General features: G+C 44.6%; 1 protein-coding gene across 2 annotated transcripts in view; it reads right to left on the reverse strand.

Annotated features, from left to right (window-relative positions):
* Positions 1–18,436, reverse strand: part of TNIP3 (TNFAIP3 interacting protein 3) — a 142,432-nt gene that overhangs the window by 50,492 nt on the left and 73,504 nt on the right. For both annotated transcript variants that reach the window (XM_063941603.1, XM_063941602.1), the window contains exon 7: positions 8,480–8,602. In XM_063941603.1, coding sequence (XP_063797673.1) covers positions 8,480–8,602 — 123 coding nt within the window. The remainder of the gene's footprint in view (positions 1–8,479; positions 8,603–18,436) is intronic.

Here is an 18,436-nt window from a genome sequence, read left to right on the forward strand (position 1 = left end):
TGGGAGGAAGGAGTACAAGTGGCTTGGCCCGAGCTCAGAGGGATTTTGTTATATTGGGAGAGTACTACCGGAGGTCATGACCATAACCCATGATAAAATGAAAGACGTTCACCGCAGTGCTCAGGCTCCTTATACTCATACTCACTATGAACACATCATCAAGAGACACCTCATAGATAGGGCAGAGCATGCAGCCTCTGATTTGATCCACGAATCCACCGGGATTCAGTTCCTTCTCGCATTAGACATTACCGTACTGCCAGAGGAACTATAAATTATAGGTATATCCATGCGCTAGCGAACTTGATAGATAATATCACTGAGATGTATGACGACACCTTCAGATATACGGGAAGGGAGTTACAAGCTTACAAGAAGGAACTGATTCAGCACAGGATGGTCCTTAATTATGTCACAGCCGTGACAGGTGGGTACTGTGCTACTCTGGCAACTCAATATGGTGTGAAGTGCTGTACGTATATTACAAATAGCACTGATGACCCAACGGAGATCATCGATCAAAAGATGGATGATATCTTGCAGTTGAAGTGGGAGTTCAGGAGGAAGCACAACCTTACCTTAGCGACTGTGAGTAATGAACTGACCGGCTGGGTCTCATGATTGAACCCACGCAAATGGTTCTCAGGTTTAGGAGAATGGGCTCAAAATGTCATTATGAGTGTGGGGAAGTTTCTCCTTTGTATCCTGGGAGTCGTCATAATTATTGGTTCGATATTTAGGTGTGTTCAAATCCTAATGCGGCGCAAGCACGGCACATATTTGATGAGTCTAAGGAGCGAGGGCGCTGTAATAGCAGCAGATTTAATCTACGACCCATCTATAGACACAGTGTTATGATAAGGATTGCAAATGAGTTTCATGGCTTGTTTCTTTCACCCATTTTTCTTTGTCTCCCCCTCTGCCCAGATACATCCATCCGGAAAAGACGTCAGCCCTACCCAAAATGTTTATGTGTATGTATTTTTATATATGTGTCTTATCTTCATCTCTGCAACCTCCAGCTAATGGCACACATAGTCGACAGGTGATATCTACATATACTAGCATTCACATATGTTTCCCCCTCCATGTATTATTAACTAAATGTACACCCAATTTGTTGGAACAAGAAGCCGAAAAGAGCTCGGTAGTGTTTGTTGGCCCATTTACAGACCCTTAATACGGGATGAGAAGGATTTAATGTATACTTCGCAATACCTCGAAGTTATGTAGAACATATACGGCACAATGATACATGCCCCTTAGACATGGATTCATACATACATGCTTTTGCTATCCCACTAGGTCCTACATTTCCCACCTACAACTCTCCCCCGACCATCCAAGCTTCTGCAGATATTGTATAGATATTTTTCTGTTTATTGATTAGATAGTGGCAGTTATTGGTGACTGCCAAAGGGTGGACTGTCAAAGTCGAAAAATATTGCAGTACACGCATAACGTACAAACTACACACAGATGGCCTCCGTGCATGTACTTGTTCTGCCATGAGTGCGCATATTTGCAATTTGCGTATGGTCACTCCCGCGGTCCTGCGCATTAGCGCGTGGTTTGAGTATTTACGGTAGAGTTTGTGAATGCATGGAAAAGCTATCAAAACACATTACATATTTAATCCAAATAGTGCATAATGGCCCTCATTCCGAGTCGTTCGCTCGGTAAATTTCTTCGCATCGCAGCGTTTTTCTGCTTAGTACGCATGCGCAATGTTCGCACTGCGACTGCGCCAAGTAATTTTGCTTTGAAGATAGTTTTTTTACTCACGGCTTTTTCTTCGCTCCGCCGATCGTAATGTGATTGACAGGAAATGGGTGTTACTGGGCGGAAACACGGCGTTTTATGGGCGTGTGGATAAAAACGCTACCGTTTCCGGAAAAAACGCGGGAGTGGCTGGAGAAACGGGGGAGTGTCTGGGCGAACGCTGGGTGTGTTTGTGACGTCAAACCAGGAACGACAAGCACTGAACTGATCGCAGATGCCGAGTAAGTCTGAAGCTACTCTGAAACTGCTAAGTAGTTTGTAATCGCAATATTGTGAATACATCGTTCGCAATTTTAAGAAGCTAAGATTCACTCCCAGTAGGCGGCGGCTTAGCGTGTGTAACTCTGCTAAAATCGCCTTGCGAGCGAACAACTCGGAATGAGGGCCCATGTACACATAGTCTCCCTGCACCACACCAGCAAGTTACAACAGTTTAAATGGTATCAGAACAAAGGGATTCACCTTTACAGGATAGGAGGGGACAGAACAAGGTTATAAGGTGGTGTTTGGTATCCAGCTGTAGGGTATTTTAAGGGTAATATTCCGGTGTTGGTTTGCAGTAGATCGCACGTTCCTGCGAATAGTTATGTGCAGGAGCAGAATATAGATATAAACTGTATTTACTGTACATTAGGTATGCGGCGGGAACCCAGAGGAGACCACCCACAAGTGCATCTGGAACAGACATCGCCCACCTATTCAAACCAACCTATGACCTCTCCTGTACTGTAAATGACCATCCCTGTGTCCAATGGACAAAGAGATTACAGTATCCATTGTGTTAAGTTTTGGAAGATTGTATAAAGGAGCCAGCTGCAGGCCTGGTCAGAGACAGACTCTAAAGGTTATCTATCTAGATGACTGAGGACCAGACTGGGTAGCGCAGCGAAAACCAAACACGTATGTACCATTGACTGTAGCCATTATTCTATTGTATTGTATTGCTTTGTTATTGTAACCCCCTTTCAGTAATATGTTGTGGTGTCGGAAACCCGGCATTTTAGATGCAAACTGGTGTCGTGTTTTCCTTTCCCTGCTAAGGTTATAAGTTTATTACTATCACATGCATAGCTGTTAAGGGTTCATGGTGTATCTTTGGGTGTGTACGCACTGAGTGTACTATGTACAGCCAGCGCGGTGTTTGTACTCAAAGTACGTACACAGTACGGGGATCTGTACGCTAATGGTGTAATAAGTACGTAGGTTGAGGATTATGTATAGCGGCCGCAGCGGCTCCATTTAAAGTGTATGAAATGTCTTTTTAAAGTGTTGCTTTTAGTCCTGTATGTAAATCAGCATTTACAAGTCCCACTTTTTACACATTACGGCAGACAGCGCCCAAATTTTTACACATTACGGCAGACAGCGTCCCCATTTTTACACCTTAAGGCGGACAGCGTCCCCCTTTTAACACATTACTGCAGACAGCGTCCCCCTTTTTACACATTACGGCAGACAGTCCCTATTTTTACACATTACGGCAGACAGTTACCCTTTTTACACATTACAGCAGACAGTCCCTGTTTTAATACATTACGGCAGACAGGCTCCTCGGTGCAGGCAGTCAGGCAGATCCCGGGCAGGGGAGAAGGAGGAAGGAGGGGGACTCGGGAGCCGCAGCAGTGCACTGTGATTGGTGGCGGCGCCTCTGCAGCTGTCCCTCTCCTTCCACATAGGCTGTCCGCCACCGCTGGGAATACTGGGATGCACTTCCCTCATCCCAGCATTCACAGCGGGAGCAGCCAGCCTATGTGTAAGGAGAGGGACAGCTGCAATGGCGCCACCACCAATTACAGTGCGCTGCTGTGGCTCCCGAGTCTCCCTCCCTCTTCCTCCTTCTCCACTGTCCCCGTAGCTGCTGCTCCTCTCCTCACTCAGACAGCTTGTAATGAATCAGTTTGACTCATTACAATGCCGCTGACTAAAGTACCCTTGGAACGGGGATGCGCCCACAGAGTGACTGCTCTGTGTGCCAGGCACACCTGGCACACACGTAGTTACGGCCCTGAGAGAGGAGTGTAGCCAGTACTTTGTGGGCCCCATAGCAACATTTGAAGGTGCCCCTGTCCAAATGCTTCTAGAGACACACCTCTCGGCAGCAGTTGTTAAATTTATATCCAATAGTAGTGCCCTAGTTCACATTATGTCATATTGTATGGCTGCCAGTACACATTATGCCACATATTACCCCAAATTCATATTCTGACATACAGTATCTCAAGTTCATATTATGCTATATTACAGTGCCTCCAGTTCTTATTATGTAACAGTATAGTGCCCTCCTGTTCATTTTATACCACATTATAATGAGAAGGTCCAGGGGCATAACTAGATGTATTGTAAGCTACAAGGCAAAAGTTTGTAAGTGCCTCTGCATCACCCAATGGCAAAAATGTATATGGCACATGTGACTTTGCAGGGAAGATGGGCCCCTCTCAGCTCTGGGCCCCATAGCAGTTGCACTCTCTGCACCTATGATAGCTATGCCCGTGCCCTGAGACACATCTGCAGGAGACAGCACAGCAAGGAGGATGTGGAGGTGGAGACTGCCAGAGAGGAGGAAGCCAGGAGCTCTGGGATCTGCATGTACAATATAATGCCTGGAAGCATGCTTCCCAAGTCAGGCAACTTAGTTACACTTTTTTGCACATGGTGCAACATCTATGTAATCCTGGTGCACTTACTCATTATGCCAGATAAATCCTCTACGCTTTATGCGGGTGGAAGCGGCCGGTGCGACCACAGTACAAATGCACTGTCTGCACCACCCTAGTTAGGCCCATGTTGAGGTGTGAAGTGTGATCCTATTTCTGCATTTAATGTGCTTATAAGCAGCTGAACTTAGCAGGTTTGGTTCCCAGGGAACCGAACTCCCCTGAACATTGCGATCCGAGGCGGTATCTGAGTTTGGCTTGGGACTTCCCACCTTACTCAGATTCCAAAGCGAGGCCAAACGTCATCTTCCCGCTGTCAGATTCTCACGGATTTTGTATTCTATATACTGTAAGTAAGTCCCGTGCATCGGCGCCATCTTCACTCTACTGTGGAGAGTGTAATGGACGGACATGTCCGTCTCCAGTACTGTGTCTGGTATGGCGTGGGGCAGGTGCTCTGTCTGCTGTATCTGAAAGAGGTGCTCTCTTTCTGCTGTATCTGAAAGGGGTGCCCTGTCTGCTGTATCTGAAAGGGGTGCTCTCTTTGTCTGCTGTATCTGAAAGGGGTGCTCTCTCTGTCTGCTGTATCTTAAAAAAGGAGTGCTCTCACTGTCTGCTGTATCTGAAAGGGGTGCTCTCTCTGTCTGCTCTATCTGAAAAAGGGGTGCTATCACTGCCTACTGTATCTGAAAGGGGTAATCTGTCCTTCCATCCAGGGGCTCTGCTCCAGTGTAAAATTAAAATAATAAAAGTTAAAAACAAAAAGCCTAAAATTATAATTCTAAAAATTATAATTATAGTGTACTATACAATTTTTTTTCCATAAGTACTGTGACACTGCTGGTCAGACCGCAATATATTATTTCCTACTCATGCATGTATTGTGCGATGCTGTCGGTGCAGTCAACCGCAGTGTGTAATTATTATATATATTTCTGACTAATTTGTGCGACACTGTAACCGCCGATGTTATATAAAAAATACATCTACATATTTCTGACTCATTTGAGCGAGACTGTAGGTGAAGTCAACCACAGTGTGTAATTAATAAATATATTTCTGACTCATTTGTGTGACACTGTAACCACCGGTGTGTGATATAAAAAATACATCTACATATTTCTGACTTATTTGTGCGATGCTGTTGGTGCAGTCAACCACAGTGTGTAATTATTTTAAATATTTATGAGTCATTTGTGCAACACTGTTGCTGTACCCCACTTCGTGATGATAGAAATGGAGGACAAACAATTGAAAGATCAGGAACCACTTCCTACTACTAGTGCTGAAGCTGTTGCCTCTAGTCATGAGATTGACAATGCAAGTCCAGCAACATCATCTGCTAAGGCCAATGCCCAATGGCATTGAGGGCATCAATCTCTTGAAATCAGATCACTATATTTTGGCAACCGTACTTGATCCTAGATTTAAGTCATACATTGTGTATGACTTAAATCTAGGATCGAGTACGGTTGCCAAAATATAGTGATCTGATTTCAAGAGATTGACGACCCTTGAATCCTGGCAAAGCAATCGAAGGACTTCATCTACAAGTCCGACATACTTAGTGGAATCACTCCATTTCAGCTCCTGCTTAACTTTCTCCAGCTGCTTTTGCAAATGCCTGATGAGGGGAATGACCTGACTCAAGCTGGCAGTGCCCAAACTCACTTCACATGTTGTAACTTCGAATGGTTTGAGAACCTTGCACAACACCGAAATAATTTTCCACTGTGCTTGACTCATGTGCATTCCTACTCCTTTCCTTATATCATATGTGGATGTAAAGGCTTGAATGGCCTTTTGCTGCTCCTCCATCCGGTGAAGCATATAAAGGGTAGAATTCCATCTCGTTACCACCTCTTGCTTCAGGTGATGGCAGGGAAAATTCAAGACTGTTTGCTTGCACTCCAGTCTTACACAATGTATGACTTCAATCTAGGATCAAGTACGGTTGCCAAAATATAGTGATCTGATTTCAAGAGATTGACGACCCTTGAATCCTGGCAAAGCGATTGAAGGACTTCATCTACAAGTCCGACATACTTAGTGGAATCACTCCGTTTCAGCTCCTGCTATCTTTCTTTCCAACAGGCACAAATCTGCAGAGATGCAAATAGCTGTTGGTGAGAAAATTGTAAGCTCAAGCAGAATGTGACATGGCAACATCTCCTCCTTCATTTTCTCTGGCAACTGTGGCTGCGAAGAAACAACTACATTTTCCAAAGAGACCCGCTATCGGTGATAACGATCCATCAAGAACAAGTTTTGACATCTGGTCCGGACTGAAGAAGCTACCTGCAATTACTGACATGTCTACTGTCACTTCATATGATGATGCTATCACCATTGAAAGAATGGTTGATGACTATTTCAGTAATAGCATCCAAATAGGCATGTCAGACAGTCTGTTTCACACTGGCAGGAAAAAGAGGCAATTTGGAGGCCCTTGCACAAATTGGTTTTATTTTACTTAATTCCCCCCCTCCAGTGTGTACTCAGAAAGAGTTTTTAGCACAACCGGGAACCTTGTCAGCGATCGGCATAGGAGGTTACTTCCCCAAAATGTGGAGAAGAGGATGTTCATCAAAATGAATTACAAATTCCACAAGTAAGACCTTTACCAGCAATTACCTCCAAAAGTACAGAGGGACCTGTGATGGTGGATTCCAGCGGGGACGAATTAATGGTCTGTGAAGAAGATGTGCACACTGATGGGGGTGAGGAATCGGATGCTGACGACGACATTGTTCCTATTTAAGTACTAAAGCCAGTTTGCGTACTACCCATTGCCAGCTTGTTTTATGGGAGTCCAAACAAACCAATCATTTCAGCCACAAGTGACAGTCCCTGTCGCTGAAATGATTGGTTTGTTTAATATACAACAAAAGGATTGGTGGGAGAGCCCTAGGACAATTCCATCTTGCACCTCTTTTCTTTACATTATGTGCTCTTTGGAGCATTTTTTGGCATAGTTTATAAAACTGATATCCTGTCTACCACTGCAGTGCCACTACTAGATGTGCCACGTGTATGTACCGTGACTTCTGTCGCTTAGATTAGTTATCCAGCTACCTCGGTGCAACCTTTGGCTTAAACTAGATGAAAACAATATTGTGAGTTTTGAGGTGTTCAAAATAGACTGGAAATGAGTGGAAATTAATGTTATTGAAGTTAATAATACTGCAGGAACAAAAACACCCCCAAATGCAGTAATTTTAGCTGTTTTTATGATTTTTTGCCAAAACTAATACAGATCCAAAACACGAAGGAGATCCAGATCCAAAACCAAATCACAAAACCCCAAAAATGCGCACACCCATTATTTATTGGGAGAGGATCCCTGGCAATGGCTACTTGCACATGTCTAGCCTAATGATTGTGCATGTGAAGTAGTGCTATGGAGATAAAGTGATCACTTTAGTGACATGGCAGGGATGAGCTGCTGTCAGATTCCATGTCCCTGCATGCAATTTTTGTTAAATGCTGATGTTGGATGCTACTACTCCCCAATTACTAAGCACAAGTTCCTTCAAGAAGAAGACAAGCTCAGATCATACTTACCGTCATTTTAGATCTCCTCTCCGGGAGATGGCCAGAGAGGAGAAACAGGTGGGCGGCGATGAGGGTGGGGCTGAGATAATTGCATTTTTAAGCCCCGCCTACTCACCAGGACAAGTTCATGGTTGGTTAATATTTGCATAGGGGGTGGAGCTAAATGATGATATTATCATATGACCGCATCATTAGGCTCCGCCCCTTCAGCCAGTCCACAATTTCACTGTGTTTTTCTCAACATTCTGCCCACTTCACTAGGAAGTGGGCAGAATGCGGGAGGTGTGCCCACTTTTCTCGGGTTGCGGGGGACTACTCGAGAAACCGGGTGTCTCCCGCAGAATCCGGTAAAGTAGGTATGTATGATTCAGATACACCTAGCTTGTGAAAATGTTATTTACTTTAGTAGATCACCCCTAATGTTTTATACACAATACAAGAGGGAATTGCAATCTACTATTACCATAACTACTGTATAGAAGCCTCACCTTCTTATTTATTCTCAGCTGGTACCTTAACCTCTGGTTAATTTGCTGCAGTTCCTCTTTTTCTTTGTTTATCCTCTCTCTGTCAGCTCTTTCTTGTTTAAAGTCTTCTTCATATATCTGGACCTACAAAGGATTAATCATATGACAAATTTCTAAATATTTTTGTTATAAATATCTATTTTGATATCATTAGGAAGGCAATACACTACAGTTTATCCTCTTCAACAATATAGCAAAATATTATTTCAGGTTTTGATAACTTTAATTGTCAGATATTGTATGGCACTTCTAACCAAAGGTCTCAATAAAACTCCCAGCAGCTGCTGTGACTGTCATTGTGGCAGGATGTCCCATGCTCTCTGCAGTTTCCACAAACAATGGGGCATAACATCTGTAACAGTTTTAGACACACTCATGTTTCACCGGTTATTTGTAAATTGCACCTCATGACTTTCTGCCATTTCATCTTGGATGTTATCTCTCCACCTCAAATGTAATATTTCCAAAATAGAATTAATTATATTTCCACTAGAGATGTGCGCCGGACACTTTTCGGGTTTTGTGTTTTGGTTTTGGATCTGGATCCCAGCTCATGTTTTAGATCTGGTTTGGTTTTGCCAAAACCACCCTTTTGTGTTTTGGTTATGGTTTTGGATCTGGATGATTTTTGAAAAAAACGTAATGTAACAGCTAAAATCACAGAATTTGGGGGTCATTCCGACCTGTTCGCACGCAGCGGTTCTGCACTGCGGTGCGAATGGGTCGGAACTGCGCATGCGTGGTGTGTGCATTGTGCAAGCGCGTCGTTGCCCGGCGATAGACGTCGCAAGGCAACGGAGCGTCCAATGAAAAAAAAGGATGCAGCACTGGACGGAAGAAGATTGACAGTGGAGAGGTGTTCCGGGGCGGATACTCACCGTTGGAGGCCATTTTCAGGGAGTGGTAAGAAGAACGCAGGCGTGTCCAGGCGAACGGAGGGCGGATGTCTGACGTCAGGACCGGGACCTTCATCGCTGGATCCGTCGCACAGGGTAAGTAGCTGCAGGGCTAGTCTTGTTTTGCAGAAATTTTTTTAAGCATAGCAGGGCTGCACAAGCAATCACAGCCCTGCTATGCTAAAATACACTCCCCCATAGGCGGGGATTAGTTGATTGCAGCAGCAGCAAAAAGTTGCTGACTGCGATCAACTTGGAATGACCACCTTTGATCCTATGATATTATTAACCTCAATAACATTCATTTCCAGTCTATTCTGAACACCTCACAACTCACAATACTGTTTTTAGGCCAAAAGGTTGCACTGAGGTCGCTGGATGACTAAGCTTAGCAACACAAGTGGACGGCACAAACACCCGGCCCATCTAGGAGTGGCACTGCAGTGGCAGACAGGATGGCACTTTTAAAAAATAGGCCCCAAAGAACATATAATTCAAAGGAAAAAAAAAAGAGGTGCAAGATGGATTTGTCCTTGGGCCCTCCCATGCACCCTTATGTTGTATAAACAGGACATGCACACTTTAACAAACCAATCATTTCAGCGACAGGGTTTGCCACACGACTGTGGCTGAAATGATTGGTTTGTTTGGGCCCCCATAAAAAAAGAAGCAATTAATCCCCCCACCAAAAAAGAAGCAGTTAACCTCTCCTTGCACAAACTGGCTCTACAGAGGCAAAATATTGTCCTCATCCTCATCCTCTGATTCTTCACCCCTTTCAGTGAGTACAGTACATCCTCATCCTTGTCACCCCTTTCAGTTTGTACAGTACATCCTCATCCTCACAGATTATTAATTCGTCCCCACTGGAATCCACCATCACAGGTCCCTGTGTACTTTCTGGAGGCAATTGCTGGTAAAGGTCTTCCTGGAGGAATTTATAATTCATTTTGATGAACATCATCTTCTCCACATTTTGTGGACGTAACCTCCTATACCGATCGCTGACAAGGTTACTGGCTGCACTAAACACTCTTTCGGAGTACACACTGGATGGGGGGCAACTTAGGTAAAATAAAGCCAGTTTGTGCAACGGCCTCCAAATTGCCTCTTTTTCCTGCCAGTATACATACGGACTGTCTGACATGCCTACAGTGATACTGTCACCCATATAATCATCCACCATTCTTTCAACGGTGACAGCATCATATGCAGTAACAGTAGACATGTCAGTAATTGTTGGCATCTCCTTCAGCCTGGACCAGATGTCAACACTTGCTCCTGACTGCTCTGCATCACCACCAGTGGGCTCGGAAATATTATCCTTTTCCTCGCAGCCCCAGTTGCTGGAGAGAATGAAGGAGGAGCTGTTGATGGGTCATGTTCTGCTTGAGTTGACATTTTTCTTACCAGCAGGTCTTTGAACCTCTGCAGACTTTCCGGCAGTATCTGCCGGAAATAGAGCTGTAACGTAGGCTTTAAACCTAGGATCGAGCATGGTGGCCAAAATGTAGTGCTTTGATTTCAACAGATTGACCACCCTTGAATCCAGGCAAAGCGAATGAAGGGCTCCATCCACAAGCCCCACATACTTAGCGGAATCGCTCCGTCTTAGCTCCTCCTTAAATTTCTCCAGCAGCTTCTGCAAAAGCCTGATGAGGGGAATGACCTGACTCTAGCTAGCAGTGTCTGAACTGACTTCACGTGTGGCAAGTTTGAAGGGTTGGAGAACCTTGCACAACATGGAAATCATTCTCCACTGCACTTGAGTCAGGTGCATTCCCCCTCCTTTGCCTATATCATAGGTGGACGTATAGGCTTGAATGGCCTTTTTCTGCTCTTCCATGCTCTGAAGCATATAGAGTTGAATTCCACCTTATTACCACCTCTTGCTTCAGGTGATTGCAGGACAGGTTCAGGAGTGTTTGCTGGCGCTCCAGTCTTCGTACAGCGGTCGCTGAATGTCGAAAGTGGCCCGCAATGTTTCGGGCCACCGATAGCATCTCCTTCACGCCTCTGTCATTTTCCAAAAAATTCTGCACCACCAAATTAATTGTGCAAAACATGGGATGTGCTGGTATTTGCCCAGATATAATGTACGCACAATATTGGTGGCGTTGTCAGATATCACAAATCCCCAGGAGAGTCTAAGTGGGGTAAGCCATTGTGCGATGATGTCCCTCAGTTTCCATAAGAGGTCGTCAGTGATGTGCATCTTACGGAAACTGGTGATACACAGCGTAGCCTGCCTAGGAACGAATCAGGGTTTGTGAGATGCTGCTACTGATGCCACAGCTGTTGTAGCTGCGGGAGGCAATACATCTACCCAATTGGCTGTCACAGTCATGTATTCCTTAGTTTGCCCTGCTCCACTTGTCCCCATGTCCGTAGTTAAGTGGACACTGGGTACAACCTCATTTTTCAGGACACTGACGACACTTTTCTTAATGTCCCTGTGCAGTCCAGGAATCTCTTGCCTACTGAAGTGGAATCTAGGCCGGATTTGGTACCGGGTACACAGTACGTCCATCAACTGTCTAAATCCCACTGCACTAAAGGTGGATACTGGATGCACTTCTAACACCAGCATAGTTGTTATGGCCTCAGTAATCCGCTTTGCAGCAGGGTGACTGTGGTCATATTTAATCTTCCTCGCAAAGGACTGTTGGACAGTCAAATGCTTAGTTAAAGTAGTACAAGTGGTCTTCCGACTTCCCCTCTGGGATGACGATCGACTCCCAGCAGCAGCAACAGCAGCGGCAGCATCAGCAGTAGACGTACCTCTCAAGGATCCACCGGGGGAATCCCGGGTAGGAGATGACTCGTCAGTCATGCCAGTGACATGGCCTGCAGGACTACTTACTTTCCTGACTGAGGAGGAAATTGACATTGAGGGAGTTGGTAGTGAGGCTTGGTTACAACAATAAGAAAGGATTTAGTTGTCAGTGGACTGCTTACACTCTTACCAAATGTTTATGAATTTGACAATGTCTTCTGATGAATGTGCTGCAGGTGACGTATAAGGGAGGATGTTCCTAGGTGGTTAACATCCTTACCCCTACTTATTACGGATTAACAAAGGCAACACATGGCTTGACACCTGTTGCCCAGATTTGTGGAGAAATAATTCCCACCGAAGAGGTGTCTTTTTTGGTATTTTGCCCAGGCATGACAATGGGTTTTTCATCCCATGGACAACAACAGTCTCCACTGGTGCCTTATTCAAACAAACCACATCACCATCAGAATCATCTACTTCCTCCTCAGCGCCAGCTACGCCAATATCCTACTCATCCTGGTGTATGTATACAGTGACATCCTCAATCTCAATATCAGCAACTGGATTGGTGGTGCTCCTCCCAGCACTTGCAGGGGGCGTGCAAATGGTGGTAGGAGCCTCCTCTTTCCATACAGTCTTGGGAAGGTTAGGCCTAGACATCGCAACCATGGACACACTTGGACTGTCCTTGTGGATTTGTGATATCGCTGAACGCACAGTTGTTTTTTCCTGTTCTTTAACAAGCTTAATTTTTTTAATTTTTCGAGAGGGAGGAGGGCTTCCATCCTCATGAGAAGCTGAACCACCAGTCATGAACATAGGCCAAGGCCTTAGCCTTTCCTTGCCACTTTGTGTCGTGAATGGCATATTGCCAATTTTACGTTTCTCATCAGATACATTTTTTTTTATTATCAATTTTTGCGTCTCGGATTTTACATGCCCTCTATGACATTGGGCATCGGTCTTAGCAGGCGACGTTGATGGAATTGCATCGTCATAATTGGTAGCCGCAGCAGCTTCAGCACTAGTACTAGGAACTGAAAATGGTTCCTGACCTTCCAGTATTTTTTCCTCCAAATTGTTGTTCTCCAATTCAAAGGACAGCACCCCTTTAATATTACAGCACACAGAACAGTGCCCCTTTATTTTCACAGCACACCTGTATTTTAAAGCATACAGGACCAGTGTGCTTTTATTTTTTTAAGAACAGCTGCACCCCTGAATTTGTACAGCATACAAGACTGGGCCAGCACCCCTATGTTTTTCCAGTATACAGCACCAGTGTGCTTTTATTTTAACAACTGCACCCCTGAATTTTTACAGCATACAAGACTGGGCCATCACCCCTGTATTTTTACAGCATACACGACCAGTGTGCTTTTATTTTAACAACAGTTGCAATCCTGAATTTATAAAGCATACAAGACTGGGCCAGCACCCCTGTATTTTTACAGCATATAGGACCAGTGTGCTTTTATTTTAACAACTGTACCCCTGAATTTTTAATGCATACAAGACTGGGACAGCACCCCTGTATTTTTACAGCATACAGGACCAGTGTGCTTTTATTTTAACAACAGCTGCACCCCTGTATTTTTACAGCATACTGGACCAGTGTGCTTTTATTTTAACAACTGCTCCGCTAATTTTTTACAGCATACAAGACTGGAACAGCAGCCCTGTATTTTTAAGGCATACAGGACCAGTGTGCTCTTATTTAACAACAGCTGCAATCCTGAATTTTTACAGCATACAAGACTGTGTCAGCACCCCTGTATTTTTACAGCATAAAGGACCAGTGTGCTTTTATTTTACCGCCTGCACCCCTGAATTTTTACAGCATACAAGACTGGGACAGCACCCCTGTATTTTTACAGCATACAGGACCAGAGTGCTTTTATTTTAGCAACTACCACCTGAATTTTTACAGCATACACAACCAGTGTGCTTTTATTTTAACAGCTGCACCCATGTATTTTTACAGCGTACAGGACCAGTGTGCTTTTATTTTAACAACTGCACCCCTTAATTTTTACAGCATACATGACTGGGCCAGTACCCCTGTATTTTTACAGAAAACGGGACCAGTGTGCTTTTATTTTAACAACAGCTGCACCCCTGAATTTTTACAGCATACTAGACTGTGCCAGCATCCCTGTATTTTTACAGCATACAGGACCAGTGTGCTTTTATTTTAACAACTTCACCCCTGAAGTTTTACAGCTTACAGAAGGGCTGTGCTTCTATCCCCTGTACAACACAGTGACAGCTAGGACAGCAACACCCATGTACAGCTGCAGCACCCCTAACAGCACATGAACCACCAGTGTCAGCCAGGACAGCACCCCTAACAGCACAGGTGCACCACAGATAGGAGCAGCACCCCTACAGAGCACAGACTGACCCCACCCGATGCCACCACACACAGAGAGACAGAGGTCTATCTCCCTCACTCTCCTAATCCAGAGTGAAATGGCAGTGACACGTGGCTATTTATATGGAATCCAAAATCCATGAGAATCTGACAGCGGGATGATGATGTTTTGCCTCATTCTGGTTTCCAAGTCTGGAGGGAAGATCCAAGCCGTGCTGCTCGGATCTGGGTTTGGTGCATGACATTGGGGGGGGGGGGGGGGGGGGGGTTCGGTTCTCTAGGAACCAAACCTGCTCATCTCTAATTTCCACCAACCAATAGTAGTTACCAGGGGTGTTTTAACCCGTGTTCAGCCTCCTCCATTCGGGCACCCTCCTCTATGCCTGGAGCACTGTAGATACTGCAATAACTCTAATCATTGATCTCATTATCTCCCGCATTGATTATTGCAATTGTCTTCTTACTGGTCTTACCAAAAAGAGACTCTCACCACTACAATCCATTTTGAATGCTGCTGCGAGGCTAATCTTTCTCGCTAGACATTCATTGTCTGTGGAGCTGCTCTGTCAGTACCTAGGGGGTCATTCCGAGTTGTTCGCTCGCTAGCTGATTTTAGCAGCATTGCACACGCTAGGCCGCCACCCACTGGGAGTGTATCTTAGCTTAGCAGAATTGCGAACAAAAGATTAGCAGAATTGTGAATAGAAAATTCTTAGCAGTTTCTGAGTAGCTCGAGACTTACTCCTACACTGCGATCAGCTCAGGCCGTTTCGTTCCTGGTTTGACGTCACAAACACGCCCTGCGTTCGCCCAGCCACTCCCCCCTTTCTCCAGACACTCCCGCGTTTTTCCCTGACACGCCTGCGTTTTTTAGCCAACGCCGGGAAAACGCTGAGTTACTACCCAGAAACGCCCCTTTCCTGTCAATCATTTACCGTACACCAGTGCGACTGAAAAGTGCCGTAGAAGCCACAGCAAAACAGCTAAGTTTTTAGTAAAATAACTAAGCGCATGCGCTCTGCGTACCTTGCGCATGCGCAGTAAGCGACTAATCGCAGTATAGTGAAAATCGACAACGAGCGAACAACTCGGTATGACCCCCCTAGAGTGGTTACCTGTATTCTATTGTATTCAATATAAAACTCTTTTACTCACACAGAAGGCCATTAACCATACTACACGAACCACATCTCTTTGCATATCACAAAATATCATCCAATCTGACCTCTTCGATCTTCACAAGATCTACATCTCTCATCCACACTCATTGTTTGCTCCCATTCATAATTGCAGGATTATCTTCAGGCTGCACTAATATATTTTACAGTATACTGTACCTACATAAATATGTCAGAAATATTAAGCTTCAAGGAAAAAAACATCAGAGATATCAGTAAAGAATATATACAGTGCATCTGGAAAGTATTCACAGCGCTTCATTTTATCCACATTTTGTTATGTTACAGCCTTATTCTAAAATGGAATAAATTCATTTTATCCCTCAAAATTCTACACACAATACCCCATAATGACAATGTGAAAATAGTTTTTTTTTAGATTTTTGCAAATGTATTAAAAATAAAAAACGAAGAAATCACATGTACGTAAGTACTCACGGCCTTTGCTATAAAGCTCAAAATCGAGCTCAGGTGCATCCTGTTTCCACTGATCATCCTTGAGCTGTTCCTACAGCTTAATTGGAGTCCACCTGTGGTAAATTCAGTTGACTGGACATGATTTGGAAAGGCACACACCTGTCTATATAAGGTCCCACACTTGACAGTGCATGTCTGAGCACAAACCAAGCATGGTCTCTGTTTCACAGGTATAGGGCTAAAACACACTAACCGGCTTTTGCCGGCCGGGAAAAAGCCGGACGGCTTTTTCCCGTGCCGGCATTGTAGTTAACAGTGTGAGGGGTAGGGTCCCTTCACACTGCATGGCCCCGGCCCGGCTGCCGGGTTGCAGCCGGGTCTCACCACTGGAAGTTCCGGCGGCCGGGCGGCCGCCGGGCCGTCTTTGCAGCCAGTGAACCGTGTGTGTGAAGGGGAGCTTTCACACACAACGGTTTTTTCGGAAGCCGTGTCTGATGCTGCACATGCACACAGCATCACACACGGCTCAAAGCCGTCCTGTGTGCGAGACTCTGATGGTTTCTCCCGGATGGCAAAAAGCCGGACAAACTTTGTCCGGCTTTTTGCCATCCGGGAGAAACCGGCCAGTGTGTTACAGCCCATACTCTAGGTCATGGTTTCCCAAACTCAGTCCACAAGGCACCCTAACAGTCCAGGTTTTAGGGGTATTCATACTTGTGCACAGATGGAAACATAGAAACATATAATTTGATGGCAGATAAGAACCACTTGTCCCATCTAGTCCCCCCCCTTTTTTTTTAACCATATTTATATCTCAAACCTTATGTGATCCTTATTTCTTTGTAAGGATATCCTTATGTCTATCCCATGCATGTTTAAATTGCTCTACTGTCTTAGCCTCTACTACCTCTGATGGGAGGCTATTCCACTTGTCCACTACCCTTTCTGTGAAGTAATTTTTCGTCAAATTTCCCCTGAACCCCACCCCCTCTAGTCTCAGTGCATGTCCTCGTGTCCTGTTGCTTCTCTTCATTTGGAGAATGTTTCCCTCCTGGACTTTGTAACTGTATATTTAAAAGTTGATATATTTAAAAGTTTCTATCATGTCCCACCTTTCCCTTTTCTGCTCCAAACTATACATATTGAGATTTCTTAATCTTTCTGGGTATGTTTTATGATTTAGTTGCCCTTCTTTGTACAGTCTCTAATGCAGAGGTACTCAAACTCGGTCCTCGGGGGCACACACAGTGCATGTTTTGCAGGTCTCCTCACAGAATCGCAAGTGAAATAATTAGCTCCACCTGTGGATCTTTTAAAATGTGTCAGTGAGTAATTAATACTCCTGTGCACCTGCTGGGTTACCTGCAAAACATGCACTGTGTGTGCCCCCGAGGACCGAGTTTGAGAACCTCTGCTCTAATGTATCAATATCCTTTTGAAGATATGGTCTCCAGAATTGAACACCGTATTCTAGATGAGGCCGTACCAATGACCTATACAGTGGCATTATGACTAGCCTTCCTCATTGCTTTGTTAAATTGCTTACCTGCCTTTAAGTCACCTGAAATAGTGACTCCTTGATCCCTTTCCTCCACAGTAGTTTCCAGTATAATGCCATTAATACTATATTTAGCCTTTGGATTTTTGAGACCCAAGTGCATGATTTTGCATTTGTTGACAATAAAATGTAATTGCCACACACTTGACCATTCCTCTAGTCTACCTAGACCAGGCATTCCCAACCACGGTCCTCAAGGTACACCAACAGTGCAGGTTTTAGTGATATCCAGGCTGCAGCACAGATGGTTAAATCAAAATAATTGAGCTACTAATTAAGTCACCTGTGCTGAAGCCTGGATATCACAAAAACCTGCACTGTTAGTGTGCCTTGAGTACCGTGTTTGGGAATGCCCGACCTAGACCCTCAATCATTTGTTTTACCCCACCCTTTTGCATACCTTTTGTGTCATCTGCAAAAAGGCATACTTTCCCTTTAATGCCATTTGCAATGTCACCAATGAAGATATTAAAAAGCACTGGTCCATGTACGGATCCCTGGGGTACTCCACTGGTAACATTTCCTACCTGTGCATGCACTGCATTTACCACAACTCTCTGTTTTCTATCATGCAACCAAGATCTTATCCATTCAATAATCCTAGTATCCAATCCCAAGCTTTCAAGTTTATTTAGCAGTCTGCGATGTGGAACAGTTCAAAAGCCTTACTGAAGTCTCGATAAGCTATATCCATGGCTCCACCTTTATCCATCACT

Source organism: Pseudophryne corroboree, chromosome 1 (assembly GCF_028390025.1).
Source record: "Pseudophryne corroboree isolate aPseCor3 chromosome 1, aPseCor3.hap2, whole genome shotgun sequence".
Classification (NCBI taxonomy): Eukaryota; Metazoa; Chordata; class Amphibia; order Anura; family Myobatrachidae; genus Pseudophryne; species Pseudophryne corroboree.